At 37.9% G+C, this 27,943-nt stretch overlaps 2 protein-coding genes across 2 annotated transcripts; both read left to right on the forward strand.

Annotated features, from left to right (window-relative positions):
• The first annotated feature begins 8,519 nt into the window (after positions 1-8,519).
• LOC311078293 (volume-regulated anion channel subunit LRRC8D) lies at positions 8,520-17,671 on the forward strand. The gene is made up of 5 exons (XM_084107021.1): positions 8,520-8,584; positions 10,069-10,935; positions 12,291-12,541; positions 13,378-13,755; positions 14,761-17,671. The coding sequence occupies exons 2-5, from the start codon at positions 10,069-10,071 to the stop codon at positions 15,866-15,868; spliced, it is 2,604 nt and encodes an 867-aa protein (XP_083963147.1). The 5' UTR covers positions 8,520-8,584; the 3' UTR covers positions 15,869-17,671.
• A 1,656-nt stretch (positions 17,672-19,327) lies between these two features.
• On the forward strand, positions 19,328-26,902 carry ddx39ab (DEAD (Asp-Glu-Ala-Asp) box polypeptide 39Ab). Its single transcript, XM_084109983.1, has 10 exons — positions 19,328-19,450; positions 20,640-20,848; positions 21,443-21,570; positions 23,255-23,531; positions 23,615-23,733; positions 24,611-24,742; positions 24,998-25,107; positions 25,926-26,070; positions 26,148-26,295; positions 26,683-26,902. Exons 2-10 carry the CDS (start codon positions 20,641-20,643, stop codon positions 26,697-26,699), a joined length of 1,284 nt encoding a protein of 427 aa, XP_083966109.1. The 5' UTR covers positions 19,328-19,450; position 20,640; the 3' UTR covers positions 26,700-26,902.
• Positions 26,903-27,943: the final 1,041 nt, after the last annotated feature.

The following is a 27,943-nucleotide window of genomic DNA, read 5'->3' on the forward strand; positions in this document are numbered from 1 at the left end:
ACCAAACAGGAAGAAAATTGAAGAACAGCACACTGTAAAAAATGTTTTAGCTGCCTTCAATTTTTAAGTTCAATCAACTTGGATGTTTACATTTCAACTTAAATTGCATTAAAATGACTTTAAAAATTAGTTGAATCTTGTATAACTTGTAAAAAAAAGTTGAAAATTACTTGACATATTTTGATGAGTTAAAGCAATGTAAAACCATATCATAACTTATAGATCATATGATCTTTTACAGTGCAGAAACAATCAGATTTTTTTTTTGTTAGACTACAATAAAAAGTACTGGATTTTCTTCAATCAACAGTTGGGTTTAAAATTTTAGTTTAATAAATTAAATAAACCAACGGTTGGGGTTGTCCATATTTGACCCAAACATGAGTTGAAACAACTCAGCGTTTTAATAATAATAATAATAATAATAGGCTAAATATTAATCTTTACTGTAAAATCTTTTTTATGCATTTTTCTCTTTTATTCTTGTTTTTATATATTATTCTTAATCAATTGAATTGCATGTTGTGAATATTTTTATGTAAAGCACGGAAACACAATATATATATAAGGTTCATTAGTAAATGTTGGAATTAATATGAAGATTAATAAATTCTGTTGAAGTATTATTCATTCTTAGTTCATGTTAACTAAGGTAGTTAACTAATGAACCTTACTGTAAACTTTGATTATACCAAAACATGCTTTAACTCGCACCTTTCAAAATGGCGTTTAAAACCAACTTCATAAAGGCCTAATGTAATGCAAAGAGCGAGAGGGGAACATTAAAACAATACATTGTAAAGATGTTCCTTCGCCTCACTTTACATTCGTTTTCACTTGCAGACACTTTCCTACCAAAGCCACTTTCAAGAAAGCGCACAAAGCGCGTTCTGTCGAGTTCCTAGAAAGATGCAAAGAAGACAAGGTTGAAAAACTAAGAGATCACTGCGCACAAAGAAGCCCACCAGTCCCTCCATCTCCCCCTGGAGCTCCTGCTCGTCTTTACCCACCACAAGCCCACCGCTTCACCTGCTGCGTCTGCAGACGTGCCGCGCTCACCGCAGAGCGACGCTCCTGACGCGCCCGCCGAGGGAACGAGTCGCGATAAGCATCGCGAGTCTCTGAGGGTTTGTGGCTCGGGGGATTTGAACACTGGAAATTCATCTAGTTCAGCTTCATCTGAGTGAGATTCACCAGCTGTGCGGGTCAGGAAAGAAAACACACCGTGCTTAACAAGTCATTTGTGATCTTAAATGATTTTGAAACACCTGTGTAAAATACACATTAAAATGGCCTACTTGTATAACCTTGCATTGAGGTCGCCACATCAATGACTATAACTACAACATTAAATAATGATAAAGTTTTGTTAATCGTTAAAGTGTACCGTCAAATTTCGCGGGCTTAAGGTCCATTAACAATGGAGAATCAGTGTGAACTTGAATACGCGCGAAATCTGGGGGGGGGGGGGGAATGAATCTCGCTTGGATTTCCATTGAAATTTGCTGAACATTGGTAAAAGTGACCTAAAGAGAATCACATCACTATGCCTACTGTAACAACAGTAAACCATGATGCTAAAAATAATTAATTGGTTTGAGTAGGATAAACTTTTGATTTTGAGTTCACAAAACTAACATGTTAGTAATCTGAATTGTTTCATTGTTTTGAGTTTTATGAACTTGTTTCTTTTAATTTAGACAAACTTAAATTTAACTGAAACTGGGCTGGGGTTTCTATTTCCCAGCATGATTTGCCATGGCATTTGAAAGTGAGAGTAAGTGCTCAAATCAAGTATTAAATAATGTGTTTCTTTGTGTGTGTATGTGTGTGTGTGTGTGTGTGTGCGACAGGGGCGTAGAATTTAGTAGGGACGCTAGGGACGTGTTCCTACCAATATCCAGTGACACTGATATGTCCCTAGCAATAATTTCGATCAAAACTTAAAATATATTTATATATAACCACTGTTTTCCGGTTGTGTCTTGTGGTTTTTATGTATTAGGCTTATTTTATTTAATCAGAAAACATCTTATTTAGATTAAAATCTCTTACAAAAGCGTTCTGAGAAAAATTTACCAATTCACACAAACGGTTAATATATATCTGAGTCCCGCCTGCTTAACACACATTGCTAAACTGATTGGCTTTGTTTTTTCTTTCTAACTTGTGAGAGGCTCTTGTGTGAAGCGGCAATGCTCCTCCGAAGGAAACCTAGATGCGGTAAGCTAGGGAGAAATCAACAGTTATAGTGACAAAATGTCCCCACAAAGATGGCAATATCTGAAATACTTGTCCTTGTGGGGAATTTTTTTTTTTTTTTTTGTGGAAAAAACTTTTTTTTAACAGTATTGCTGTGTGCCATGTCCAACAGGACAAACTGGACATTATTGATGTCAAACAAATATGCCAACAGTTCATTTCCGTTAAAGGCATAGTTCACTTAAAAATGAAAATTCTGTCATAATTTACTCACCCTCAAGTTGTTTCAAACCTGTATGCATTTCTTTCCTCTGCTGAACCGACATTCTTCAAAATATCTTCTTTTGTGTTCAAAAGAAGAAAGAAATTCATACAGGTTCTAAACAACTTGAGGGTGAGTAAATTATGACAGAATTTTCATTTTTGGGTAAACGATCTCTTTAATGACAGATGCAGCTCAGCTTCTGGGGATGTCCCCATCCCCACCAATTTCAAAATCAAACCTACGCCCTTGGTGTGCGAGATTAATGTTAAGTGAAAGATTTAGTAGAGTGTAATGTTTTGCTATGCTAATTTATTAGAGTTTCTGATATATTTTTTTTGGCACAGCCCCGCGACATAATTTTGGTAAAAAATCTCAGTTGCGGATGCTATAGCCTTATTGTTATTGTTATCATCATAGTTATTGTCTGTTGGTGTGGTGGACGCTAATATAGCCTATTTATAGATATTGTTATCAATTATCGTCATTTTTATAATGAGCATGCATATATACATCCCAGATAGCAACATTGTGTCGGCCCAGATCCGGCCCACATCTGGCACTTGTGGAATGTGGATCTGGCCCACATGCAACGTGGAATGACGGCACTTGGGTGACCCACTCCTGTTTGCCAGATCTGGGCCACAAGCAGGCCATAGCAATGCCACATGTCAGCCAAGAGTAAAGAAATAAACCACAACTGGACCTTATCTGAGCCACAAAATCTGTGTATATTAAATATGGAGTCATCTCAGCTTTAATAAGCCTGTTAACAAGCAGAATCACTGAAAGAAAGAAGAGAACAGAAAAAGAGACGAGCAGAAACACAAGAACTACAACTGACTTCAGACACAGCCTCAGATGAAATCAACTGAAGAGAAAAGAAGACATTAAATCTGTGAAGATCTCAGCAGAGGAGGATTAAACAACTCCACAAACATCATTACCAGCTTCACTTATTACTAACCAGACTGACTTTATCTCTGTCAGACGTCTACAGAAGTTGTTATTGAGAATTAACAGAGGTTTAACTCTAATGTGTTTTATTTGAAGTCACCATAACAGTGATCAGTGTTTCCATTAGTAGGGATCATAACTCTTAATATATGTTTGTCTTTTCTGGCTGCTGTGTGTTTGTCAAACACATTTGCAGCAAAGGAATTAAAGTGAACCGCAATTTTCATTAGCACAAAATCAAATCATGTTTAACCTCACCAAACTGCGAAAGTTACAGATAGAAATTCATCCAAAAACATAACCCTTCTGGACTGTGTAATATCATTCCCTCACTGTCTCTCTTGCTCTGCATTACAACCTGTTTGTGGTTTCAGTGAGAAAATGAAGAGGAAGGGTGACAAACAAACGTGTAACTTTCTCACGACCCACCTCTCTCAAAAACTGTCGGTGGCCTAATGTGTGTTGACTAAATAGCAGCCTTTAAATACAGATGCAGAGAAGATAATGATCAGATGATAGTCTGAAAATGGCACATTTTGTTACTGAAAGTGTCGTTTGTAATGAAGAAAGAAGCACATACACACTTTACAAGCAAAACATTTGTTGGTTTAAAGTGCTAACACAATAGATATTAAACATGAGGACAGTCAGTGTTGTGTTTGTGGTGTTGATAGTGATTCTCTACACTGATAGAGACGTTTCAGATGGGATTTCAGTGTCAGCGCTGTATGTATGTATGACACATAAAACATCTATTTTGAACAAATAAAAGCAGACAACCAGATGATACCTTGGTGAATGTAATGAAAGATGACATATAGCATGAGAACACTTTCATAAGACCGTCTGAAAACCCCCCACACGTGTTTTCGGCGTGTCACAGAGTCAGAATGACTGGAACTGAATGGCCTTTTCCGTGACCCACGACCTCCTCGGCCTGGCATCACTTCACTCCACCTCGCTCTTTTGGGCTTTCTGTTGTCTGTCGAGTGCACTAGAGTAGGTGTGTATGGAGGTGTGTGAAGCGCACTGCTCGACCGTACTCAAGATACTCACAGTTTCACTGCAGGCACCGGGCGATGACATCATTGCGCCTCACACACTCTCTGCCATCTAAGATGGAAATCTGGCGCTGTGTTCGCAGAGAGTCACATCAGACAGTTTCAGCTGGGACATTTCCACTTCAGACTGGTGTGATCATGTTGCCTGATGAAACCAAACAAAAACAGAATTAAGTTTGAAGATGATTCTTTACTAGACATTTTAGGTCATTTATATATGATAAGCTGAAAAAATTCACTGTAACAGTGTTTATTTTACCATTAAGATAAAGACTTATAAGACATGCATACATATATATATATATATATGTATATATAAAAATTATAAAATAAGTGCGTGTGTATATATATACACACACAGATACTATTCTTATAATTTTTATTTCAGTTGTAGTTTTAGTTATTTTACATAAAGATAAAAAATAAATTAATATGAGAAATGTTGCTTTGGCAACTATCTGAAATAAAATGTTTATTTTTTATGTTATATTTTATATAATTTAATATTTGTTTTATTTCAAGTAGCCTAACAAAAATGGTTATGGTTCTAGTTTGATATTTATTCAAATGTTTTGCATATCTTCCCTTGCAACTTAAATCCAACCAATAAAGAAATAAAAGAAAGTATAAATATAATAAAAATATAAAATAAAATAAAGCCATTTAAATGAAAATATGTAATTTCTAGTGATAAAAATCTAAATGTATATACATTTTTTTTTCTTTTAAAGAAAATAAAATGTGTGCAAAACATTTCAGGCAATTGAAAGTATAGAAAACATTCAGACAACACATAAAAGTATCAAACACAATGAAATCATGAGCTGAATGAACAGTGAACACAAAACTATTGTTGGTGGACTCATGAGTCTTGCTGTGTGTGATTGTGAGTTTACGTTCTTCAAAGCATCACAGCCAAAGATGGTCTGGTTACACAAGCAAAAATCTCAATAGTTTCTTACAGAACCTCTATATATCCATGCAGGATTGATGTGAATCTCAGGCGGGGCGATTGGACGCAGGTTTTGCGTGGGAAACCGCAGACCTGCTCTATTAATACCAGGGGCTTCTTCTAAAAGCCCCAGAGGCCTGGAGCAGAGCAGGGTGTGTGCAGTCCTGCCCATTCACACACACACACCCTGCTGGTTCAGAGAGTCGAGAGGTGTCAAACCACACGTCCGAGAGGCATGGAGATGGACGCTTTTCTGTCACACAAACACGCGCACTGCAGATCATTTCTCACAGATATGTGTTTATACAAACATGAGAACATTAATGCTGAAACATTCATGTGTGTGACTGACTGATCATATATTTCAGGCTTCATGAATCTGTGCTGAAGTCAAGTCAAGTCACCTTTATTTATATAGCGCTTTTTACAATACAGATTGTTTCAAAGCAGCTTTACAGAGATAACAGGAAAATAATGCAACAAAGTTTGTTTCTAGAAGAAAATAGTGTCACGGTCCAACTTAAAGGAACACGCCAACTTTTTGGGACTTTAGCTTATTCACCGTGTCCCCCATAAGTCCATACATACCCTTTTCATCGCCGTTCGTGCCGTAACTCCGCACCCACCGCTAGCCTAGCTTAGCACAAAGACTGGAGGTAAACGGCTCCAGCTAGCAATGAGTACTCCGCCTTCTGAGAATATAGTTCCCAGTATGTATACGGTTAGAAGATGGCTGTGTCTCATGTGACCTTGTTATTTGTACACGCTGTGACTATACAAATCACAACATGTAAATAGGAAAATGTTGGCGTTATTTTGTCACTTATTGGGAGCAGTATGCTAGCTGGAGCCGTTTACCTCCAGTCTTTGTGCTAAGCTAGGCTAGCGGTGCAGCGTCAGACATGATGAAAAGGGTATGTATGGACTTATCTAACTCTGGGGGATACGGTGAATAAGCTAAAGTCCCCAAAAGTCGGCATGTTCATTTAGGTAAGTTCAGTGATGATTAATTTTGTTGTGAAAAAGTTATTAATTTAGTTCATTTATATATATAGCCGCTCTGGATAAAACAGTGATGTCATCGTCCAGCTCAGTTCAGTGCTCATATAATGGTGTCAATGCAGGCAGAACAATAATATTGTTGAATATTAAATTTAATGTTAAATTGAATGTCCCCAACTAAGCAAGCCAAGCCAATGGCAACAAAGGTGAAAAAGTTGAACTATCACCAAACTAAACGGCATGTCAACTCAGGCCTTTGGCACAACCATTTCAAGTTATGGTGATCAGATTGCATGATAGATTTGTAATCAGAACATAACTAAATGTGAAGTGATGTGTCTGTAATGAGTCTAAATTGATAAAGCTAAGAAAGTTGAAATTGTAGTGCTTAAGTTTAGAAAGTCAACTTCAAAAAAACAAACAAGTGAAAAAGAGAATTATGTTTCTGTGGCAGCATATTAAAAAAATGCAAAAAGCAATGTTCAACTGCATGAATTTGAATATTAAATGGAGTGTTCACCCAAAAATAAAAATGACCACCTTCATGTCTTTCCAAACATGTTTGACCTGTCTGACATTTGGAGTGATGCAGAAAGAATTAAGAATTAAGAACAGAAAGAAGAGTTTTTCATTCAGTATCACTTTGAATATTTAACATGAAAACTTGCAGATGTGTGTGAAAACACTGAACAGAACCTCCAGAAAGCCCATATATAACCTCTAGAAAAATGCTAAATTTTAAAGAACACTTTATGTCAAAAAGGTTCTATATAAGGAAACATTTCTTAAGGGATTGCACAATTATTTCATGTTTAAAAGGTTATTTAATTTTTTTCTAGCTATAAAGTGTTATGAGCTACTTAATTCATAAAATGTAATTAAAAAAAAAAATAGTTCAAACAAAATGAATAAATTAAAACATAATATAAATTAATTCATTTAAATAAATGAATCCATAAAATGATCCCATGATGGAACCCCCAGGGTTCTATATATGATGTGTCTGACGAAACGCTTAAGGTTCCATATAGAACCTTTTCTTCAAAGAGTTTAAGAACTAAAGCTCTAACAATTCACAAGTGTTTCCATCATTCACGTGAGCTCATCAAATATATAAAAAAATTCCTCTATATATATATGTCTGTTTGTTCTATTTATGAAATATGACACCGTGCTCTGCAGCATCCACCCAAAACCAGCCTTTTCTTTGTATCTTTCAACCTTTAATTTAAAGATGATATACAAAAAATGTTTGCATTACCTTCTAAAAATATTAATTGAAAAGTATGTTCCTGATTATTGACTGGTTAAAACGGCATCATTCTTTTTCTGAAATATTATCTGAGAATCCTTTTAGTTTTCACACAAATCTTTCAGCGTGTGTCTCAATCTGATGTGTGGGCTTTGTGTAAATCCCCGGTGCAAGATAGCTAAAAATGTGTGACAAGATGATATTCGGGGAATCGGGGGTTTCCTGCACAACTACATTATTTGCATATACATTAATTAAATGTATTATTTAATTAAATGTATTAAATTCTATATTTTTATTTAGTTTTTTTATTTATTTAAGTTTTCAAGTTGCTTCAACAAACATGTAAGTTTAACTTTCAAAAAGTGGCCTTGTGATTGAAATTATACACGAAGATCTATCATTTTAAGTAAATTTGACTGAACGTAATTCAGGACATAATTTTAGCTTTCCAAACAAAAGCCTGTGACTCATAAAACTACAGTAAATTAATTTCTCAAAGCTTTGATGTGTCCAAACTCATGTAAAGTGACTCGTGAGCGCCACCTGCTGCACTGCTTTGAGAGGAATAAGATAGTTCTCAAAGGTCTGAAGAAGAGTCTTGAGTAAATACAGAAAACCTGATATTTACATGCTATTTCATGTTGTTATTTCTGTGTATTGCTTGTGAATCCAGCGGCTCTCTGTCATGTTGTTATGTGAATGAGCCCATTGTGTGCAGGTTGCCATGGAGACCTGAAAGCTGCTTTGGGGCCCGTGTGTGTGTGTGTGTGTGTTTGTGTGTGTGAGAACAGGGGAAAGTTAGTGTGCGAGAACAAACCAGCCTGCACCGGACCGGGCCTTTCAAGACTCCGTGAAGTGTGGCTTCGGTTCTGACGACGTTACAGTGCATCACAGTAAGTGCATTTCACTAACTTTTTGTATTTTTGGCATATAGGTTAGATGATGTAGTGTGATGAGATTCTGCAGGATTTGGGTTTCTAGATTCATGCGCTCAGCTTTATGTGCCGAATCAGATCTCATTATAAATGCATTAGCAGAAAACATTTTCATTTCAATAGTCTACAGCAAACTACATAACTAAACGTAACTTTAGAAGCTCCTTTAGAGGTGTTTACTGAGTTATACATTACATTAATATTATCACACTGAGTGTCCTGCTGTTACTTTACTGAGTGATCAGATGTTGTATTTTCACACCTGCTGGACCAGAAAACAGCTGACAAAACCCACAGATGCACATTAAAGGAGGGACTCATTTCTAGAGACCAACATATAGAACATAAAATCCCATTAACACCCTAGTAACCACATAACAGCACACTAACAACTACCCAAAACATTGAAGCAACCACATAGTAACACACTAACACCCTAGTAACCGCATAGCAACGCACCAACAGCCAATCGGAACACCCTGGCAACTACATAGCAACACACTAACACCCTAGTAACCACATAGCAACGCACCAACAACCAATCGGAACACCTTGGCAACTGCATAGCAACACACTAACACCCTAGTAACCACATAGCAACGCACCAACAACCACCCAGAACATCAAAGCAACTTCATAGCAACACAATAACATCCTAATAACCACATAGCAACGCACTAACAACCACCCAAAACACTGAATAAACTACATAGCAACACATTAACACCCTACTAACTACATAGCAATGCACTAACACTCAGGTAACCGCATAGCAATGCACTAGCAACCACACAGAACATTGAAGAAACTGCATAGCAACACACTAACACCCTAGTAACCACATAGCAACACACTACAAACACCCAGAACATCAAAGCAACTGCAAAGAAACACATTAACACCCTAGTAACCACATAGCAACACACCAACAACCAATCAGAACACCCTGGCAACCGCATAGCAATGTAATAACAACCACTCGGAACATTGAAGCAACTGCATAGCAACTCTCTAACACCCTAGTACCCACATAGCAATGCACTAACACCCTAGTAACCGCAAAACAATGCTCTAACAACCACCCAGAACATTGAAGCAACTGCATAGCAATGCACGAACACCCTAGTAATCACATAGCAACACACTAAAAACACCCAGAACATCAAAGCAACTGCATAGAAACACATTAACACCCTAGTAACTACATAGCAACACACCAACAACCAATCAGAATACCCTGGCAACCGCATAGCAGCGCCTACCAAACACTCAGAACCACTGAATTGCAATGCCCCGGCAACCACTAACAAAACCTGAGCATCGATAGAGTGATTTTTGAATGTGACATTTTAAACAAACAGTTGCTGTTTGCTTTTAGATTCTTAGATCTGATGCAGTGTTGAATTGATTGAATGTGGTTTCTCCTCTCTCTCCGACTGTAGATGTTCACGCTGTCTGAGCTATGGTCAGGCAACGAGCGTCAGGGCAGTTATAAGCTGCTGAAGCCGTGGTGGGAAGTCTTCATGGACTACCTGCTGGTGCTAATGCTAATGGTGTCCATCCTCGCCGGGACTCTTCTGCTGTCCCGGGACGGAGTCGTGTGCGTCCCCGTACACTCCTTCTCTACCAACTACAGCTCTCCTATGGAGCCCATGTCTGATTTTGTTTACACAGGCATAAAACAGTCTCTCGGGAGTCCGGCAAAGGGGCGACGTACCAACTTGGACTTCCAGCAGTACGTCTACATCAGCCAGGTTTGCTATCACGAGGCGCTGCCCTGGTTCTCGCGCTTTCTACCGTACGTGACTCTGCTCCACACGCTGATTCTGCTGGCTAGCGGCTGCTTCTGGTTCCACTTCCCGCTCACGTCTGCTCGTATCGAGCACTTCCTGTCGCTCCTCGCCAAGTGTTGCGAATCACCCTGGACGACAAGAGCGCTTTCGCACACGGCCAAACTGGACACTCGCTTTTCGGAGGTGGAGCAAGTAACGCGACCCAAAGTTCAGGTAACATCTTCGTACAAAACACGCAATTCGAGTTTGGACTCTGGGACGGACAGCCCTCTGCTGGCAAGGACTGATAGTGCATCCACTACAACGCAACCATCTCCATGTCCCTCCACTTTATCCCACTGCTCTACGCTCTCTGCTCGGTCGCTCAAGGAGCCGCTTCTGCCGGCGCAAGTCGTCCCGGATGGGTCCAGACCGGGAGCCACGTTGGACCGCAGCGACAGGGAGCAGGCCAGAGCGCTGTTCGAGAGAGTGCGCAGGTTTCGCACTCACTGTGAGAGTTCGGATGTTATCTATAAGGTAACCTATAAGTCAGTTCATCACGTTTACAGTTTTGTCTTATTATTAAAGAGGTGATGGGAAAACAAGGAAGACTAAGGGTACGTTTACACGACAACAATACGCTTAAAACAGAGACGTTTTTCCTTTGAGTTTTCCGCGTGCAGACGACACCGTTGTCAAAACGATTCCCATTCACACAGATCCGCGAAAACGATTAAAAAGCTGTATTCTGCTGTCAGGCCAGTAGATGGCGATGAAACACTATAGACTGAACACATAATACGCATGTGCATGACGTCATCGTCTTCAGAAATTCGTGTTTTTGTTGTTTACACAGAGACCGTTTTCAAAAACTTGCACTTCTTCTTGAAATCTGTTTTCAAAAGTTTGCGCTTTCAGGCACCCAAAACACTGTTGTCATGCAAATGAATGACCAACACGCATAAAAATCTTCTGCAAATGGTGTCATGTAAGCAGACCCTAATTCGCTAATGTTTCCCTCAAGATTTTCCTATGGGTTTCTAAATTTATGAGTAAAATAAGATCTGTGGTAAACATAACTTGACGATACTTTAAATTGCGTAAATTGCAAGTTTATATCTCTCAATTCTGGGAATTTATTTTTCATTCTGACTTTTTTCCTTGCAATTGAGAATTCAGAATTGTGAGATAAAAAAAATTCACAATTACCTTGTTATTCCATCATTGAAACAAGCTTCTATAGTTTAAAGAATATTAAGACTTATTTAAAAATAATAATAATACAAATACTGCATTAAAGGGATAGTTCACCCAAAAGTAAAAATGCTGTCATCATTTACTCACCCTTAAATTGTTCTAAACCTGTATTATATCAGAGTAGAATAGAATAGAGTGGAATAGAACAGAGTATAATATAATAAATTAGAGTGAATAGAGTAGTGAGGAATAGAGTGAAATAGAATAGAACAGAGAAGAATATTATAGAGTGGAATATAGCAGAGTAGAATAAAGTAGAATAGAGTGGAATAGAATATAGTTGAGTAGAACAGAACAGAGTACAATATATAATCTTTCTTTATCACCACTGGTGGAATTAGTTTCAGTTTCATGTCATTGTTAAACTCAAAACAGCAACTTTTGGTTACCAGCCACAAATGTGGTTTCTTTGTTCTGTTGAACACAAAAGAAGAATGTGGGTATTCAGACAGTTGCTGGTCCCCAATAGTGTGGAAAAAAATACTGTTATATACTGAATAGAATAGAACAGAGTAGAATACAATAGAGTAGTGTGGAATAGAGTAGAGTGGAATAGACCAGAGTAGAATATAATAGAGTAGAGTGAACTATCCCTTTAACAACAAGTTTAACACGTTTCACACCTCCTCCTGTAGGTGTACACTGCTCAGACGGTGTTCAAGGTCCTGAAGTTCATCCTGATCGTGAGCTACGCTACTCCTCTCCTGAGCTCCATCTCTTTCAGTCACGTCTGCCAGCTACACTCTCACGCTCTGACCGGCTACAGCCTCTTCCAGTGCAGTCACTCGCTGTCCTCCGTCCTGCGCAAGCTGATGCAGGCCTACATCTCGCTGCTGTTTCTGTTCGGTCTGCTGGGTGTCTACGCCCTCTTCTGGATCTTCCACAAGTACGGGTGTCCTGAGACAGGAGAGGACTGTGTCCATGTAGTCTGTAGTCTGTCTCCATGTGTGAGTGTCGAGAGATTCTGGTGACTGAACCAACGTGTCTGTTTGTGTTCTAAGAAATTCTAAATGCAAATGGAGTGCATTAGCCCCGCCCACTTTTCAGCGGCATTGGTTCAGAAAATATTTTTTCCATAGAAATATTAAAAAGTCTGAAGTTCTCGTCCGAAATTTTTGATAAAAAATAAATACGACCTCACGTTGTGTCAATCACGTTTAAACACTGCCTCCGAAACTTTCGTCCGTCCTAAAAAAAATTGGATCGGGTTCGATTTTCTGCGTTTTTCGCATCCGTAGCAAGCATTTTGAGAGGTGTTTTGACAATGTAGAATACGAAAAAAACGCCTACGAAAATTTCAGACTCTTTAGTTTAAAAGTTATAAGCCATTAACAAAACCTGAATCACAACATTACAAACTTTTACCAAAAATATATTTGAGTTTAAAATAGTTCATTATATCTGTAGAAACAACATATTTCAAGCTCATTGCAAAATATAAAGAGTTCTTTTGGCGTAATTTGCTCACAGCGACTCTCTGATTGGTGGAATTTTCTGTACAGCATTATGGGTAATGTACAGTTTTGCACCAGGAATTCCACTGTTAAAAATAGGGCTTCAACAGAAGCATTTACCATCGATTAACTTACAGGTTCATAAAGGTTAATAAGTCAATGTCACAAATCTTTTTCCCATTTTTACTTCCTGAACCCAACTGTTGCAATCTATAATGGTTTGAGATGAAACTATGATGAAATCTTATTGAATATGCCTAATCCTCAGGTCTTTGAGGCAGTACTCTTTCCAGAGTCTACGTGAGAAAGGACCCATGCTAGACGCACCTGACCTTCACAATGACCTGGCGTTCCTCTTGCACATGGCCGACCAGTACGACCCTCTGCTGTCCCAGCGTCTGTCTGTGTTCCTGTCTCCGGTCAGCGAGACTCGCCTGCTGGAGGAAAGCCTGGAGCGGCGCTGGGGAGCAGAGCGCTTGCGGTCGATGATCACGAGTGACACGCAGGGGCAATCTCTGCTGCAGCTCGTGGCTCTTCCTCGCCTGCCACCGGCCCTCTTCACCCTCAGCCAGTTACAGGTGTTGAAGCTGGAGCTGATCGGAGACGCCAAACTCACAGCACAGATATCTAACATGACCGCACTCAGGTGGGTATTTATGCTGATACACAAGACTGCCTTTAGCTTTAGGCACAGAACAATGTCTAGATAGAAAAGTGCACATATACATAAGCTGATATTAGGGTTTGCTTAATTGAATTGAGAATGCTTTTCAAATTCCAGTTGCATTTCAAATTTGAACGTAAGGAAGTAGAATTCAAATTAACTGGAATTAAATTCATTTAGAATTAAACTTTTCTAGTAAACAGTTTAACTAGAAAAAAAGGAGTTTATAGGCCTTACGGACAGAGCAAGAACGACAGACAGACAGATAGATAGATAGATAGATAGATAGATAGATAGATAGATAGATAGATAGATAGATAGATAGATAGATAGATAGATAGATAGATAGATAGATAGATAGATAGACAGACAGACAGACAGACAGACAGATAGATAGATAGATAGATAGATAGATAGATAGACAGAGTGACAGACAGACAGGTAGATAGATAGACAGACATGTAGATTGACAGACAGATAGACAGACAGGTAGATACAGACAGACAGACAGACAGGTAGATAGATAGATAGATAGATAGATAGATAGATAGATAGACAGATAGATAGACAGACAGACAGGTAGATAGACATATATAGACAAACAGACAGACAGATAGATGAATAGACAGACAGGCAGATAGACAGACAAATAGATAGACAGACAAACATACAGACATGTAGATAGATGAACAGACAGATAGATAGATACACAGACAGACAGACAGACAGACAGATAGATAGATAGATAGATAGATAGATAGATAGATAGATAGATAGATACACAGACAGACAGACAGACAGACAGATAGATAGATAGATAGATAGATAGATAGATAGATAGATAGATAGATAGATAGATAGATAGATAGATAGATAGACTCCACATAATGTGACATGAGCACTAAAGACTCTGACACAGACTATTTCTGAGATGTACTGAAGATCAGAGTTTGCTGTATGAGTTGATGAGGCCTGTCTTCTCCTCAGGGAGCTGCACCTCTACCACTGCACTGCCTCAGTGGAGTCCGGAGCCCTGCAACACCTTCAGGAACACCTGGAGACTCTGCACCTCACCTTCACCCTCGCCTCCGAGATCCCGGCCTGGGTCTATTCCCTCCGCGGCCTGCAGGAGCTGCACCTGAGCGGGAGGTTGAGCAGCGAGGGTGGGATGGGGCGCGGCTGGGCCCTCGTTAGCCTCCGACAGCTGCGGCACCTCCGCGTCCTGGTGCTGCGCGGCGCACTCCAGAAAATCCCGGGGGAGCTCAGCGAATTAGCCGGGAGTCTGCTAAAACTGGAGATATACAATGAGGGCACTAGGTTGTTGGTTCTTACGGGACTGAGGCGCTTAACCGGATTAGCAGAGTTGCAGCTGAACGGATGCCAGTTGGAAAGGTTGCCATCAGCGCTGCTAGCGCTTACAGGTCTGCGTATTTTGGACTTGCAACACAATAGCCTGCGTACCTTAGAGGAGCTGTTGGGATTGCAGCATCTGCGCCGTTTGTCTTGTTTACGACTTGCTTGCAATCATGTCTTGGCTCTTCCGGCTAGTGTAGGAGTGCTGCGTTCGCTAGAGCTCTTGGATTTAGCGCACAATCAGCTGCGAAACTTACCGTCGGCTCTCTTTACGCTACGCAGACTGCGACGCCTCCTGCTGGCCGGGAATCTTCTGGAAGAGCTTCCGGCGGAGGTCGGCGCTCTGACGCTGCTTAGCGAACTGGACCTCAGCGCTAACCGGCTCGAACGCCTTCCCAAAGAGCTGTTTGGAAGCTGCGTAGAACTTCGCAACTTGAACGTCGCGAATAACTCGCTGGGATCTTTGCCGGCAGGTCTGGGCGGCTTGACTCAGCTGTCTCGTCTGGATGTGCGGGGAAACAGTCTGGAGGAGCTTCCCGTCGAGCTGGGGTGCTGTTTTGGGCTCCGTGGAGGCGGGTTTCTTGCGGAAAACTGGCTGATGCACACCTTACCTCGACAGGTCAGGGACGTCCTGCAGCAGACCGGCTCTTCTGAACCTCCGTCACGACCCAATTCGGATTGTTTTCCTAACTTTTCAACGGCGCAGTGGAGCTTTCACTCCGCACTGGAATCTCGGATATAAAACGATAGTTTCAAAGTGAACTTACGGACTCTGGGGTTTGTTTTTTCATAAACAATATTTAACAGCCCTTGTGGGAAAAGTAGTACACTTGGGTTTACCTTTAAAAACAGTACTTAAGGAAACTATTTACTTTAAAAGAATATACTTAAGTGTGAAATGAGTGTGCACTCAGAAGAAAAGGTTCTAAATGGAACTTTGAAAGATTATGTCAGGTGCATCATTTTTGGAACCTTTAATTTGTTCCTTTCATGAGATCATTTTATGGATTAAGTTTATAAAATAATATACTTAAAGTGCCTTTGAAGCTTTGTTTGATGCGTTGACGTAATTCCCACTGAAACAGGAAGCTTTTCAAATAGCCAACAGCATTTAGTTTACCTCACAGACTGCAAGTCGTACTTGACAGCACCATGGAAGCGAATCCGAGCGCTGTTGATACAATGGATTCACTTACACTTTAGTATACCTTTAAAAAGAGTACTTAAAGGCATACTATGTAAGATTTTTGGATCAAAATATAAAAAAACCACTAGAACAATGTTACATATTTTGTTGATTTGTGTACTTACATTATCCCAAATGTTTCTAAGAATGTTTAAATACAGAGAAATTAGAAGTTTTAACCAGGACACGAGCTATGTCCGTGCGTCGCCTATCAAAGACATCATACCTGCGTAACGCTCTATTTCCAGTTTTATTTCATAGAAACCATGGAAACACCAAAGACGCTTTAATATAATGTGTTTATTAGACAGGTGAGCAACTATTTGGATACATTCATCGACAGAAAACGAATCATTGTTATACAGCTCAACACGCTTAGCCTAGTCTTTTTGTTTAAATCTCGTTTTCTGATTTACCGCAACTGCCATATTTACCATGCCTAATATCGATTTAGCTCACTGCAGTGTGCAACAAGTGTCTCATATAGTAGCCGTCGAGCGAATGCACAAAGTAGCATTATAACAACTTTCAACACACTCAAATGTATCTAATATGATAAAACAGCGCTGCGTTACTCCACATACGAATGACCAGAAGAAGCAGAAACGGTTGTGTGTTGCACTTGTCTCTCATTAGCAATCGCTACAGCGGCCTCGTTTCGCTCAAACGGCTTTCATAACGCTAATAAATCTTTAATACATTACCGGTCATCCATAAATATGATTTCTGTAGAGGTGAAGACAACAACTCCTATGATTCCATGAAATCAAGGCTTCATCAAGCTACACCTTGGTTTTGAATAAACGACCTCTAGTGGCGAAAAATATATTATTAAACAAGTATATTCTTTAAAAGAATATACTTAAGTGTGAAATGAGTGTGCACTGAGAAGAAAAGGTTCTATATTGAACTTTGAAGGATTATGCCAGGCACATCATTTTTGGAACCTTTTATGTGTTCCTATCATGAGATCATTGTATGGATTACGTTTTAATTTGTTTATTCATTTTTAATTGTAATTCAATTGTATGAATTAAACAGTTCTTACACATACTTTATCACTAGGCAAAATTTAAATAACCTGTAAACATGAAAGAATTATGCAATAATTTCTCCCTATATAACCTTTTTGGCCTAAAGGCTTCTTTAAAATTGGGTCAAGAACCCTAAAGTTCTATAGATAAACCAATTGAAGTGTACTACATAAGTGTACTTTGTTAAAGCATGACAAGATCATCAAAGCATAATGGTTTAAAATGTACTTTGAACTTAAACTTTTAATTTGGCATTATTACTAAGTTTTATTACAGAACTTTTTTTTAAACTGTACTTAAAGAAAAGTTACTTTCACTCACTAAAGTGGCCTTTTTCATTAATATTATATTATCTGAAAGTATTATATATATATATATATATATATATATATATATTTTTTTTTTTAATACACCTTTAAGATTATATTATTCCTATATTATTATTATTATTATTATTATATTACTAAACTAAGGAAGAGCCAATCTATGGATAAACTGATGTGACGACTGACAAAATTAAAAACATTTTACCTTAATTAACAGGTTGATGTCACTGACCCAATGTGTGAGGCCCAATTAACCCCCTTGTAAACCTTTCTAATCTTGACAAACTATAGGCTATCATTTTAAAGCTCTTACGACTCAAGTTTTCATATTTGGTGACTGTTTTTTATTAATTTGTGATAACTAATCGGAGTCATAAGGCGATTTCAGACCTTTTTTTATGAAATAGTGATGCACATTCTAGTTTTGTGTCTAAAAATGTTTAAAATATAAAGAAATATTGACAGATATGATGCATTATGTCTTCAATGCAAACTATAATGCATGTCTGGTTGCTTTCCACATGTCCTTTTTACGTATGTTAGATGTTGAATTCAAGCATAAAATACAATGTCTCCTTCATAAATAGTAGTATGTGAACAGTATTGGTAATATATGGCTAAGATCACTCAAACCAGGTCTATGCTCAAGTGAGTGAGGTTAACAGGTTAGTCATGATGTAGAAAAATTGGCTAGTTTCCTATAGCATCTTGTTAAATAAAAAATGAAGATGCTGTTTGTTTTCATCCTTACACTATCAATTAACACGCTAAGCATCTGATGAGGTTTTAAGTACAGTATAGTCTACAACCTAACATTTTATTTTGTCTCTCATACTAAAATACTTCTTCAACACTTTAGAAAATTGATAAAGGTAGTCAAAACACACAAAACTCTTGCGTAACTTCTACCGTAACTAAAACGTACCATGGTATTACCATGTATTTTTTGGAAATGTACCTACATCTGTGATAGTCTTTCTTTAGTCTTGATTTGATTTGGTTTAGTTATGGAAGCCACAAAAAGAAAAACATTGTTTTGGTAAATCTTAATTATTAAAAAAACGACATGATAATTATGATTAAAAATCTAAATAATGGCATAAAAAGGCGAAATTATTACATACTAAGTCATTATTATGACATACCAAGTCATATGAGATTAAAAAGTAGAAATGTCATAGGCCTATAATTTCTACAATTACATCATGTTATTACATCAATATGTAATATTTGTGACTTTTTAGCCATAATCTCGATGTTTTTTTTGTTTTTTGTTTTTTTTTGTCAAAATCAAGACTTTTAAGTCATAATTTTGGTTTAGTATGTCATCATTTCGACTTTTATATCACAGTTATGATTTTTTATGTAGCGGAAATGTGCTTCCATAATATGGCGCAAGATATAAATCATTTAATAGCATACATGTACTGTTTTAAGTCATTTATATTAATATTCCTTCGTAAACTACTTGCAAATATAATCAAACGTTTCAATCACCTTCAGAAACTTCAGAAGAGAGCTACAAAAATCCCGCCTACCTCAAACGCGCCCAACGCGAGCACGACTTCAACGCCCCAAAGTTCAAGTTCCAACATCCAATCACGACACGGTTTCATTTAACGCGTATGAAACTGACGCGTTCGCCAGCCAATGGGCGCGCTTGTTCTTCAGGAGGCGGGATTTCCGGGCGGTAGTATAAACTGCGGCCTGTCGTCGCGTGTGGTTTGAGAGACAGCAGTGCTTCTTCATACGTACTCCTCGCGCACCGTCACATACAGGTAATGTAAGATGATTTCTCAATTAAACCTAGCATGGTTTCCCCTCATAGCTTTATTTATGATACATATACATATCTGTGTTGTATTTAACAGTGAAGTTTATTATGAGATCGAAGCGCGATGCCATTAGCATGTTAGCTGCGCGTGCTAACAACAGCGCACGATAGGAAGAGAGCACGCGCGAGAGTTTATTTTTCCGTTGTTTCAAGATATTTGAGTGTTTCGCGGCTTTGGTACTGGTAAGCCGCATTAAACATAAGCCCGTGTGTGAGATTTAGTCAATTTTAAGCGTCTCCGTCATTAATATATGCTAGTAAACGCCGCTTTATTGTCCGCCGCGCGTTCGCGACTAAACGCTAGTTACAGGAGTTTCACATCTAGACTAATTTAGATTTCTCTGTTGCTCAGCAACACAAAAGCGAGAACGTGATTGTTTTGAATATTAACGTATAATTTCATACTAAGTCTTCATAACATTGACGTGAATGGTCGTATGGTTTGTAACCGGGGCCCGGTCCAGTTTCGCTGAACTCGCTGCGTAGTAACAATAGACACCGCGATATTACGATGTTTATTTTGCTCTGCTTTGGCTTTTTGAATTTGTCGATGAACCATGTAATCGGTTAACAAAAATATACGTTACACTTTATTTTGATGTGACGTAGTTACATTGTACTTGCTCAAATAAGTGCCATTTCATAATTATCTACATGTACTTACTATAACGTTAGAGTTACTGTTTATGGTTCGTTACATTTAATTATGCATAAACTACTGTTATTACAGTAGATGCACGTTAATACAAATTAACTTCGTTTACTTGGAGTTACTGTTTAGGGTTCGTTACATTTATTTATGCCAAAACAATGTTATTACTATAGTAATTACATGTAGTAATGTGTAACTGTCACCTCAATATATTCCAACAGCATTTGGTCCTATTATGTTATGAAATCATTATTTGTGAATGTTTAAAACATCCAGTTGTGTACTTTTGTCACTCAGTAGTGATCAGGCTGGTTTGTTTACGTGGTTTCTGTCCTGTGTGGGTTTATGTGGGACTTTCTAACTCTTGTCCATGTGTTCCCTCATGGCTCACTGCTAACCGTGAAAGTGTGAATCTGGTGAAGGTGTGATTTTAAATGCCCTGCTGCTTTATGATCAGTCTTCTCACTACTTTTGTCTCCAGAATGGCTGAGAATGATGTTGAAAATGAGCTGCTGGATTACGAAGAGGACGAGGAGCCTCAAGGAGCCCCGGAGAGCGTCGCTCCGGTGGGCAAGAAGGAGGTGAAGGGCTCGTACGTCTCCATCCACAGCTCGGGATTCAGGGACTTCCTGCTCAAGCCGGAGCTGCTGAGGGCCATCGTGGACTGCGGGTTCGAGCATCCGTCTGAAGGTCAGACACGTGTGCTTCTTAGGGCTATCGATTTCAGATGTTTCGATTCCTTATTCGACTCAATGAATATAGAATTTATACAAGTCCTATATTTATAAAAAAGAACAGTGAACATAAGTTTACAATTGGTTAATTAATAAAAAATTAAGCCACAAACCTTTATTTTAGGTGCATTAACACAGAACCTAACTCTATATTTCAAATGCATAAATTGAATAGACAGGATTTTGATGCGAGATGAAAAATTGATGCTGAAAAAAGTCAGAACAGTCGCATGCCTTGATCAAGCAGGATCCGGTTATTATGTTTAAGAGAAAACAAACATAAAATCCCACAGCATTAGATGTAACATGGAGGCAGCAAGCCTATGAACAGTGGAGGAAAACTAACATAAAAACTAGCTTTTGGGTGATAGATAACTAAATATTGGAAAAAATTGATTTATTGGCTTTGAGAATTGATTTTGAGTCGACCACATAAAAAAAAAAAAAAGATTCATCGAAAAATCACTGTTTGCCCAGCCCTACTGCTTCTGTTGGCATTGATGTGTATGTTGATTATTCCGGAGGGTAAACATGGCGTTTGTGTTTTTAGTGCAGCACGAGTGCATCCCGCAGGCCATCCTCGGCATGGATATCTTGTGTCAGGCCAAGTCCGGTATGGGGAAGACTGCCGTGTTTGTGCTCGCAACTCTACAGCAGATCGAGCCGGTGGAGGGACAGGTTAGTGTGTGTGACGCTTCTGTTTAGAGATGAAACATTAGGACTCGGAGGTACGAGTTTGAAATCACTAACTCAGGGAGCGGATTAATAATTACAAAACATTTAAATTAAAATACTCATAATTATAAAATACTTTTTATTAAAAAAAAATCAGCTTTTTTTTTTAAAGACTCACATATTTTTTCCTGCATAACTTGAACTTTAAGTGACATCATATAGCTGTGGACATGTGACTAACTTTGATTTCTTATTTAAATAATGCATGTAACATTTTACAATGAAATGTGATTGTATAAATGCTAAATAGAAATTTTAAAATAAAATATTACAAATGAAATGTTTTTGTCTGCCTGCATCTTGTGCGAGTTAATTATTGAAATATTTAGTGTCAATTAAATTTACATTTTATAAAAATATTATTTATTCATTTATTAAAACGCATTAAAAAGAACCTTGAACATGTTTAATAATTGAAGCAGTCTTTATGTTGACTGAAGTCCTTTTAAAATAAATATTTAATGTGTTTTAAATAATTAAAATTGTTTTTACATTAAAGACTCGCTAAAAGATTTTTTTTCTGCATAGCATTAACTTTAATTGACGTATAGTTTGAATGTGTCAAATAAATTGAATTATATAAATGTGAAATCAAAGTTAGTTCATCTTTTTAAAATTAAACCGTGCACGTGTAAATGCCAAATTGAAATGTAAAATTTGATTTTTTTTCTTTAAATTAAATATTTATTATATATGAAATTTGTCTGCCTGCACCTTGTCAATTAAATTAAAATTACAATGTACAATTGTACTGATTAATAATTAAACTGAACTGATTAATTAAATCATAATATATATACATTTTATTTAGAGACTCGCTAAAATACTTTTTTGCATAACAGACTTTAATTGAATTAATATATCTGTGAAAATGTGACTACTTGAATTTAATCAAAGTTAGTTAAATGCATCATTTTAAAATTAAACTTGGTGAATGTGTAAATTTTTAATTTATTACATTTGAAATAGTTTTTGTCTGCTTGTATCTTGTGCAAGTTAACTATTGAAATGTTGTCTCTGCCAAATTTAAACACATTTTATAAAAGTGTATAAATTGTAGTTTGTTCACTTATTAAAACACTAAAAAGAGCACCTGTCTAATAATTGAAGCAGTCTCTTTAACTTTACATTGATTTAGGCCCTTTTAAATATTCAATTTGTTTCATGTTCATATGATTTCATGTGACCAATCAACAAACTGATCATGTTATTTGTGGTGTTAAATAATTAAAATATTCACTGTTGTAGATTTTTTTTTTAATGAAAAAAATATTTAAAGTGGTTTTTTTTGCATGTCATGTGACCATTAATTTAGTTAAACTGCTTGAATCATAATGTAAATTTAAAAGGAATAAATCATTTCTAATATTGAAGACAAAACCATCAAAATGAAAACTTTTTTTTTTAATGCAAGTTATTGATCACGTTGACGTGTGTATAAACAGACCCGTAAACATGCAGGTGTTAAATTATTTGGGGTTTGGTTGAACAATTGTGAAGGTTTACCAAACGTTTTGTCAGCCAGTTATTAATGCTGGTGTTCAAGTGGCCCTAATTACGGTTTTACAGGAGTGTAACGTGCCAAACTTTAATTTAACTCTGAGCTGGTTGTGTTCCTGTGGTGCAGGTGTCGGTGCTGGTCATGTGTCACACGCGTGAGCTGGCCTTTCAGATCAGCAAGGAGTACGAGCGCTTCTCCAAGTACATGCCCACAGTCAAGGTGGCCGTGTTCTTCGGCGGCATGTCCATCAAGAAGGACGAGGACGTGCTGAAGAAGAGCTGCCCTCACATCGTGGTGGGGACGCCGGGCCGAATCCTGGCGCTGGTGCGCAACAAAACCCTCAACCTGAAGAACGTCAAGCACTTTGTCCTGGACGAGTGTGACAAGATGCTGGAGCAGCTCGGTGAGCGTCTGCAGGAAGTGCGCTGGATGTGCGTTTGTGTCGAACCGAGTCTTTGACGATTCATATGTGTGTTTCTGTGTCAGATATGAGGCGTGACGTTCAGGACATCTTCAGACTGACGCCTCATGAGAAGCAGTGCATGATGTTCAGCGCCACCCTCAGCAAAGAGATACGCCCCGTCTGCCGCAAGTTCATGCAGGACGTGAGTGACGTCTGTCCGTTTTAGTGAGGCTACCTTGTTTTGGTGATCACATGGTGAACGTTTGTGCAGTTCTCTTCCTTGAAATGGTTCAAATGTTGTTGTGTCCATATAGTTTTAAGTATGTTATATTAGTACTTTATTTAAGCTAATTTCCAAGGCAACATTTCTTATATTTAATTACTGATATTACAAACTTAAAACTAAATGGACACAGCACTTTAACCAATTCAAGTTTGTTATATTAGTGCTTAAATGAATATATAAATGTTGCCTTGAAACTGGCTGAAATAAGTACTAATATAGAAAACTTAACTATATGGACACACACAATTCAAGTGTTATTTTAGTACTTATTTCAGCCAATTTCCAAGGCAACTTTATTATATTCATTTCTGTACTAATATAACAAACTTAAAACTATATATAGACACTTTAATAAAGCGATATGAAATTCACTGTAAGCCACGGATTCACAGGGTTTATTGCTGTAATAAAATGGTTAGACCATAGAAAGATTTATTTTTAATATTTGATGTAACGAGGTCACAGTTGTGTGTTTGTAGTGTAATTTACAATGGCTTTGTATTTGGCTCAACCAATCAGAATCAGGGAACGGAACTATCCATTTTATGATAAAAAAACACAAATCATTTTAACCGAATCAAGGAAGCAAACAACACTAGTTAAAATGCCACTAACTACAATTTGGTTTCTTGTATTTTGAGAATTGAGTCTTTTTGGGTGCAGTGGCAGGTTTATTAAATGTAGCGTTAAGTTGTCCGACTGTATTTGTCGCTGCGTTAGCCGTGATGATTGTTATTGGTTGAGACCGGATGCTCTTCACTCGTCATAGTCTGAAGTGTTGTGGTGTTTTCAGCCGATGGAAGTGTTTGTGGACGACGAGACGAAGCTGACTCTTCACGGTCTGCAACAGTACTACTGCAAACTGAAGGACAGCGAGAAGAACCGCAAACTCTTCGACCTGCTCGACGTCCTGGAGTTCAACCAGGTGAGCACTTAACTTCATGCTCATTCCAGTCTTCACATTTGTTCATTTAGCAGATGCTTCTGATCGAACTCGACCCCGTTTACTCAAATTTTGTTGTGATTCTTCGTTGTTCCCAAAGAAAGTTTGTTTTTTATGATGTCCATCTAAATGCATTGGCTTTCCATCCGAGACTCTCCCTGGTTCCTGTAGATTATGGTTTCTGTCAGAAGTGCTTGAGGTTGTGTTCTTGAGGGTGATTCTGTGTCTGTCCTGCAGGTGGTGATCTTCGTGAAGTCTGTTCAGCGCTGTGTGGCTCTTTCACAGTTACTGGTGGAGCAGAACTTCCCCGCCATCGCCATCCACAGAGGAATGGCCCAGGAAGAGAGGTGTGTGTGTGCTTTGATTCACTGCGGTTATTGACACATGAAACCAGACATTCCCAAGTGTTTGTCAGCCCAAACATCTTTAAAAGTTTATATTTTAACAATGAACATGCAAATGTGTATATATATATATATATATATATATATATATATATATATATATATATATATATAATTTTTTTTTTTTTTGGTTTACAATATAATTAACTTATCTAATTTTTCATGTAGTTTGATTTTTGTGGGTTACAATATACTGTATTTATTCAATTAATCTTATGACATTGACAAATTACATTTACACTGTATGTATTGAATAACAGTTCTACTTTTTTAAACTTGACACAAAAGGTAAGTGACATTTGTAGAATATTTACCATAACATTTATATAATCTATATAAATCATTTGAATGCCAAATTATCAATTGTCCATGGTTGGAGTCCTCAGACCCTCATTGTCAGTCTCTGTTCCTTCATGGTAAACTGTTAAATGCATCATTAAATTATGGTTTTTAGTTTTTTTTTTAATTTAAATTATGAACTCATGAACCCCAGTTTTATGAAACCCTTGTTTTTAAAGTCAGTCCTGAAAGACGCAAAACATGCAATTAATGCCTCTAATTGTTTAATTGCTTGTTACGTCTCTATATAATTATTGCCTACTTGCTGTTATTACAGAAATTTTGTTTGTCTCCTTAAATGTTCTTTACGAGCTCAGAAAATGAGATGAACCACTTTGTTTAGAGCTTGTAAACGCGAGGGTCTGCTCAGACTCTTTCAGGACTGGATGTTTTAATGCTTCTGTCTGAATCTCTGCTCGCAGGTTGTCCCGGTATCAGCAGTTCAAAGACTTCCAGCGGAGGATCCTAGTGGCCACGAATCTGTTCGGTCGAGGAATGGATATCGAGAGGGTCAACATCGTCTTCAACTATGACATGCCAGAGGACTCAGACACGTATCTCCACAGGGTACGAGTGCAACCGCGTGTGTGAATGTTTCAGATCTCTGAGGACCCGCGTCTCACACTGTCTCGTCTCATTCTCAGGTGGCTCGTGCCGGGCGCTTTGGCACCAAGGGTTTGGCCGTCACATTCGTGTCAGATGAAACCGATGCCAAAATCCTGAACGACGTGCAGGACCGATTCGAGGTCAACGTGGCCGAGTTACCCGAGGAGATCGACATTTCCACTTACAGTGAGTCTTCGGTCTTGTGTTTTGAGCATGAAGGAATGAACCCTGATAATATCTGCTTCCAAATTGAATGCAACCCGAGCGGTGTGATGAATTGATAACTGTAATATTGGCGGACGCTGATGCGGTCTCTAAAGCCGAGGCTAGGTTATTGGATATTTTGAGGTTATTGGCATTGTTGGTTTCCAAGAATAAAATGATTTTCTTCTTCAGTGGATCGGTCAAATTTAAGTGTTAAACTAATTAAAACGGTTGTCCCAGATATTGGTGTCACTGGTTTATCTTTCCCAGTTTGGTGCGTCCCATTGTTAGCAAGTGCTTCTGAATTTTTCAAACCCAAAGAATGTGGTATTTTGCGTGTAAAGTGATGTTTTCTCTTTCTCTGTGCAGTTGAACAGTCCAGATGAAGGTCTTGGCGTTTCCAGAACCGCAGCTGTTTGGTTGCGGCAGGACGACAAACCTCTGTTTTTAAAGCCTCCTTTTTACCTCAAACCCACAGTTGTTTTTACCGCTTCTCGTCGGAGGATCGGGCTAGATGTCTGTGTTGATTTTGTCATAAAATCATGTTTTTGTTTTGGGTTTTAATGAAATTAAAACTTTTTATATACCACACCTTGGCTGGCTGGGTTTGTCTTCTCGAGTGTCGTTTTTGAAAGTGGTTTTTATTGGGTTTCCAAATTTCTTTAGTACATGTTTCTAGTAATGCCTTGCTTTAAAATATTTCATCTGGATGTTGTGAAACTTGCAGGCCAGTGTCATAACCTCCATTTATTTGAGGTTAACTGATTGTTTTACTCCTGTTAATTGTATCTGGGTCATGTCAACCCAAAATAAAAACAACATTTTTGCAAAGAAAATGAACCTTTCTTATTTCCAAACAGTCATCTTTGTAAAGTGTCCTAATACTCAGTCATTTTATGAAAAAAGGTTGAACAAAGTGCAACAGAAGCAAACTCAACTGATTTGTATCCTATGTCCTGAGTTTCTAAAGTACTTCTTCCTGCCTCTGTATTAATGCTCATGGGTAGCCTAAATGGGTTACATTCAGACCTTAACATTAAGTATTTACTGTTATGTCAAGACATTTTCACCTGGCTATACCCAATGTTTAGATCTGTTGTGGTATTTATGCAAATTAGCACATACGGAATTAGATTATGCACCGTTTGTCCATATTAACAATTTCAAAAAACTTGTAATATTTTTTTTTTTTTTCTTTTGTCTTGATGTAAGTAATCAACTCAGTAATTTTCATGGTGACATCTAAAGGTTAAAATGTTTACCTTATTCACTTGAGAAAAATAATGAATAGGGTATATTTGGGGCTTTTTCGAGACTTCCCCTAATGGGATTCTTCGGGGCTTTTTTTTCCTTACTCAGGACATATTGAGGATACAAGATCAGTTGAGTTTGCTTCTGTTGCAATTTGTTCAAGGTTGACCCCCATTTTGGCTTAAAATGCCTGGACTATAACAGGATGATTTCAATGTCCATCCAATCATTAGTTGACTGGACTACTCTTAAAATTTTGTTTAAACTGAAGAATCCTTGTAATTTCTATATAATATTTACATGTATTCATATTTATTATGGTGACCATAAGATGCAACTTTTTGCTTTTTTCACATTAAATAGTTTTATTTAATGTCTT

Source organism: Abramis brama (assembly GCF_963993115.1).
Source record: "Abramis brama genome assembly, chromosome: 1".
Lineage (NCBI taxonomy): Eukaryota > Metazoa > Chordata > Actinopteri > Cypriniformes > Leuciscidae > Abramis > Abramis brama.

What these genes read in the sequence shown, in the direction of transcription:
- ddx39ab (XM_084109983.1), top strand. Translation starts at nt 20,641, where the DNA reads ATGGCTGAGAATGATGTTGAAAATGAGCTGCTGGATTACGAAGAGGAC. An exon ending in TCGAGCCGGTGGAGGGACAG is followed by an intron (nt 21,571 to 23,254) that starts GTTAGTGTGTGT and finishes CCTGTGGTGCAG; the next exon opens with GTGTCGGTGCTGGTCATGTG. An exon ending in CAAGATGCTGGAGCAGCTCG is followed by an intron (nt 23,532 to 23,614) that starts GTGAGCGTCTGC and finishes TTTCTGTGTCAG; the next exon opens with ATATGAGGCGTGACGTTCAG.
- LOC311078293 (XM_084107021.1), top strand. Translation starts at nt 10,069, where the DNA reads ATGTTCACGCTGTCTGAGCTATGGTCAGGCAACGAGCGTCAGGGCAGT. An exon ending in CTCTTCTGGATCTTCCACAA is followed by an intron (nt 12,542 to 13,377) that starts GTACGGGTGTCC and finishes CCTAATCCTCAG; the next exon opens with GTCTTTGAGGCAGTACTCTT. An exon ending in TCTAACATGACCGCACTCAG is followed by an intron (nt 13,756 to 14,760) that starts GTGGGTATTTAT and finishes TCTTCTCCTCAG; the next exon opens with GGAGCTGCACCTCTACCACT.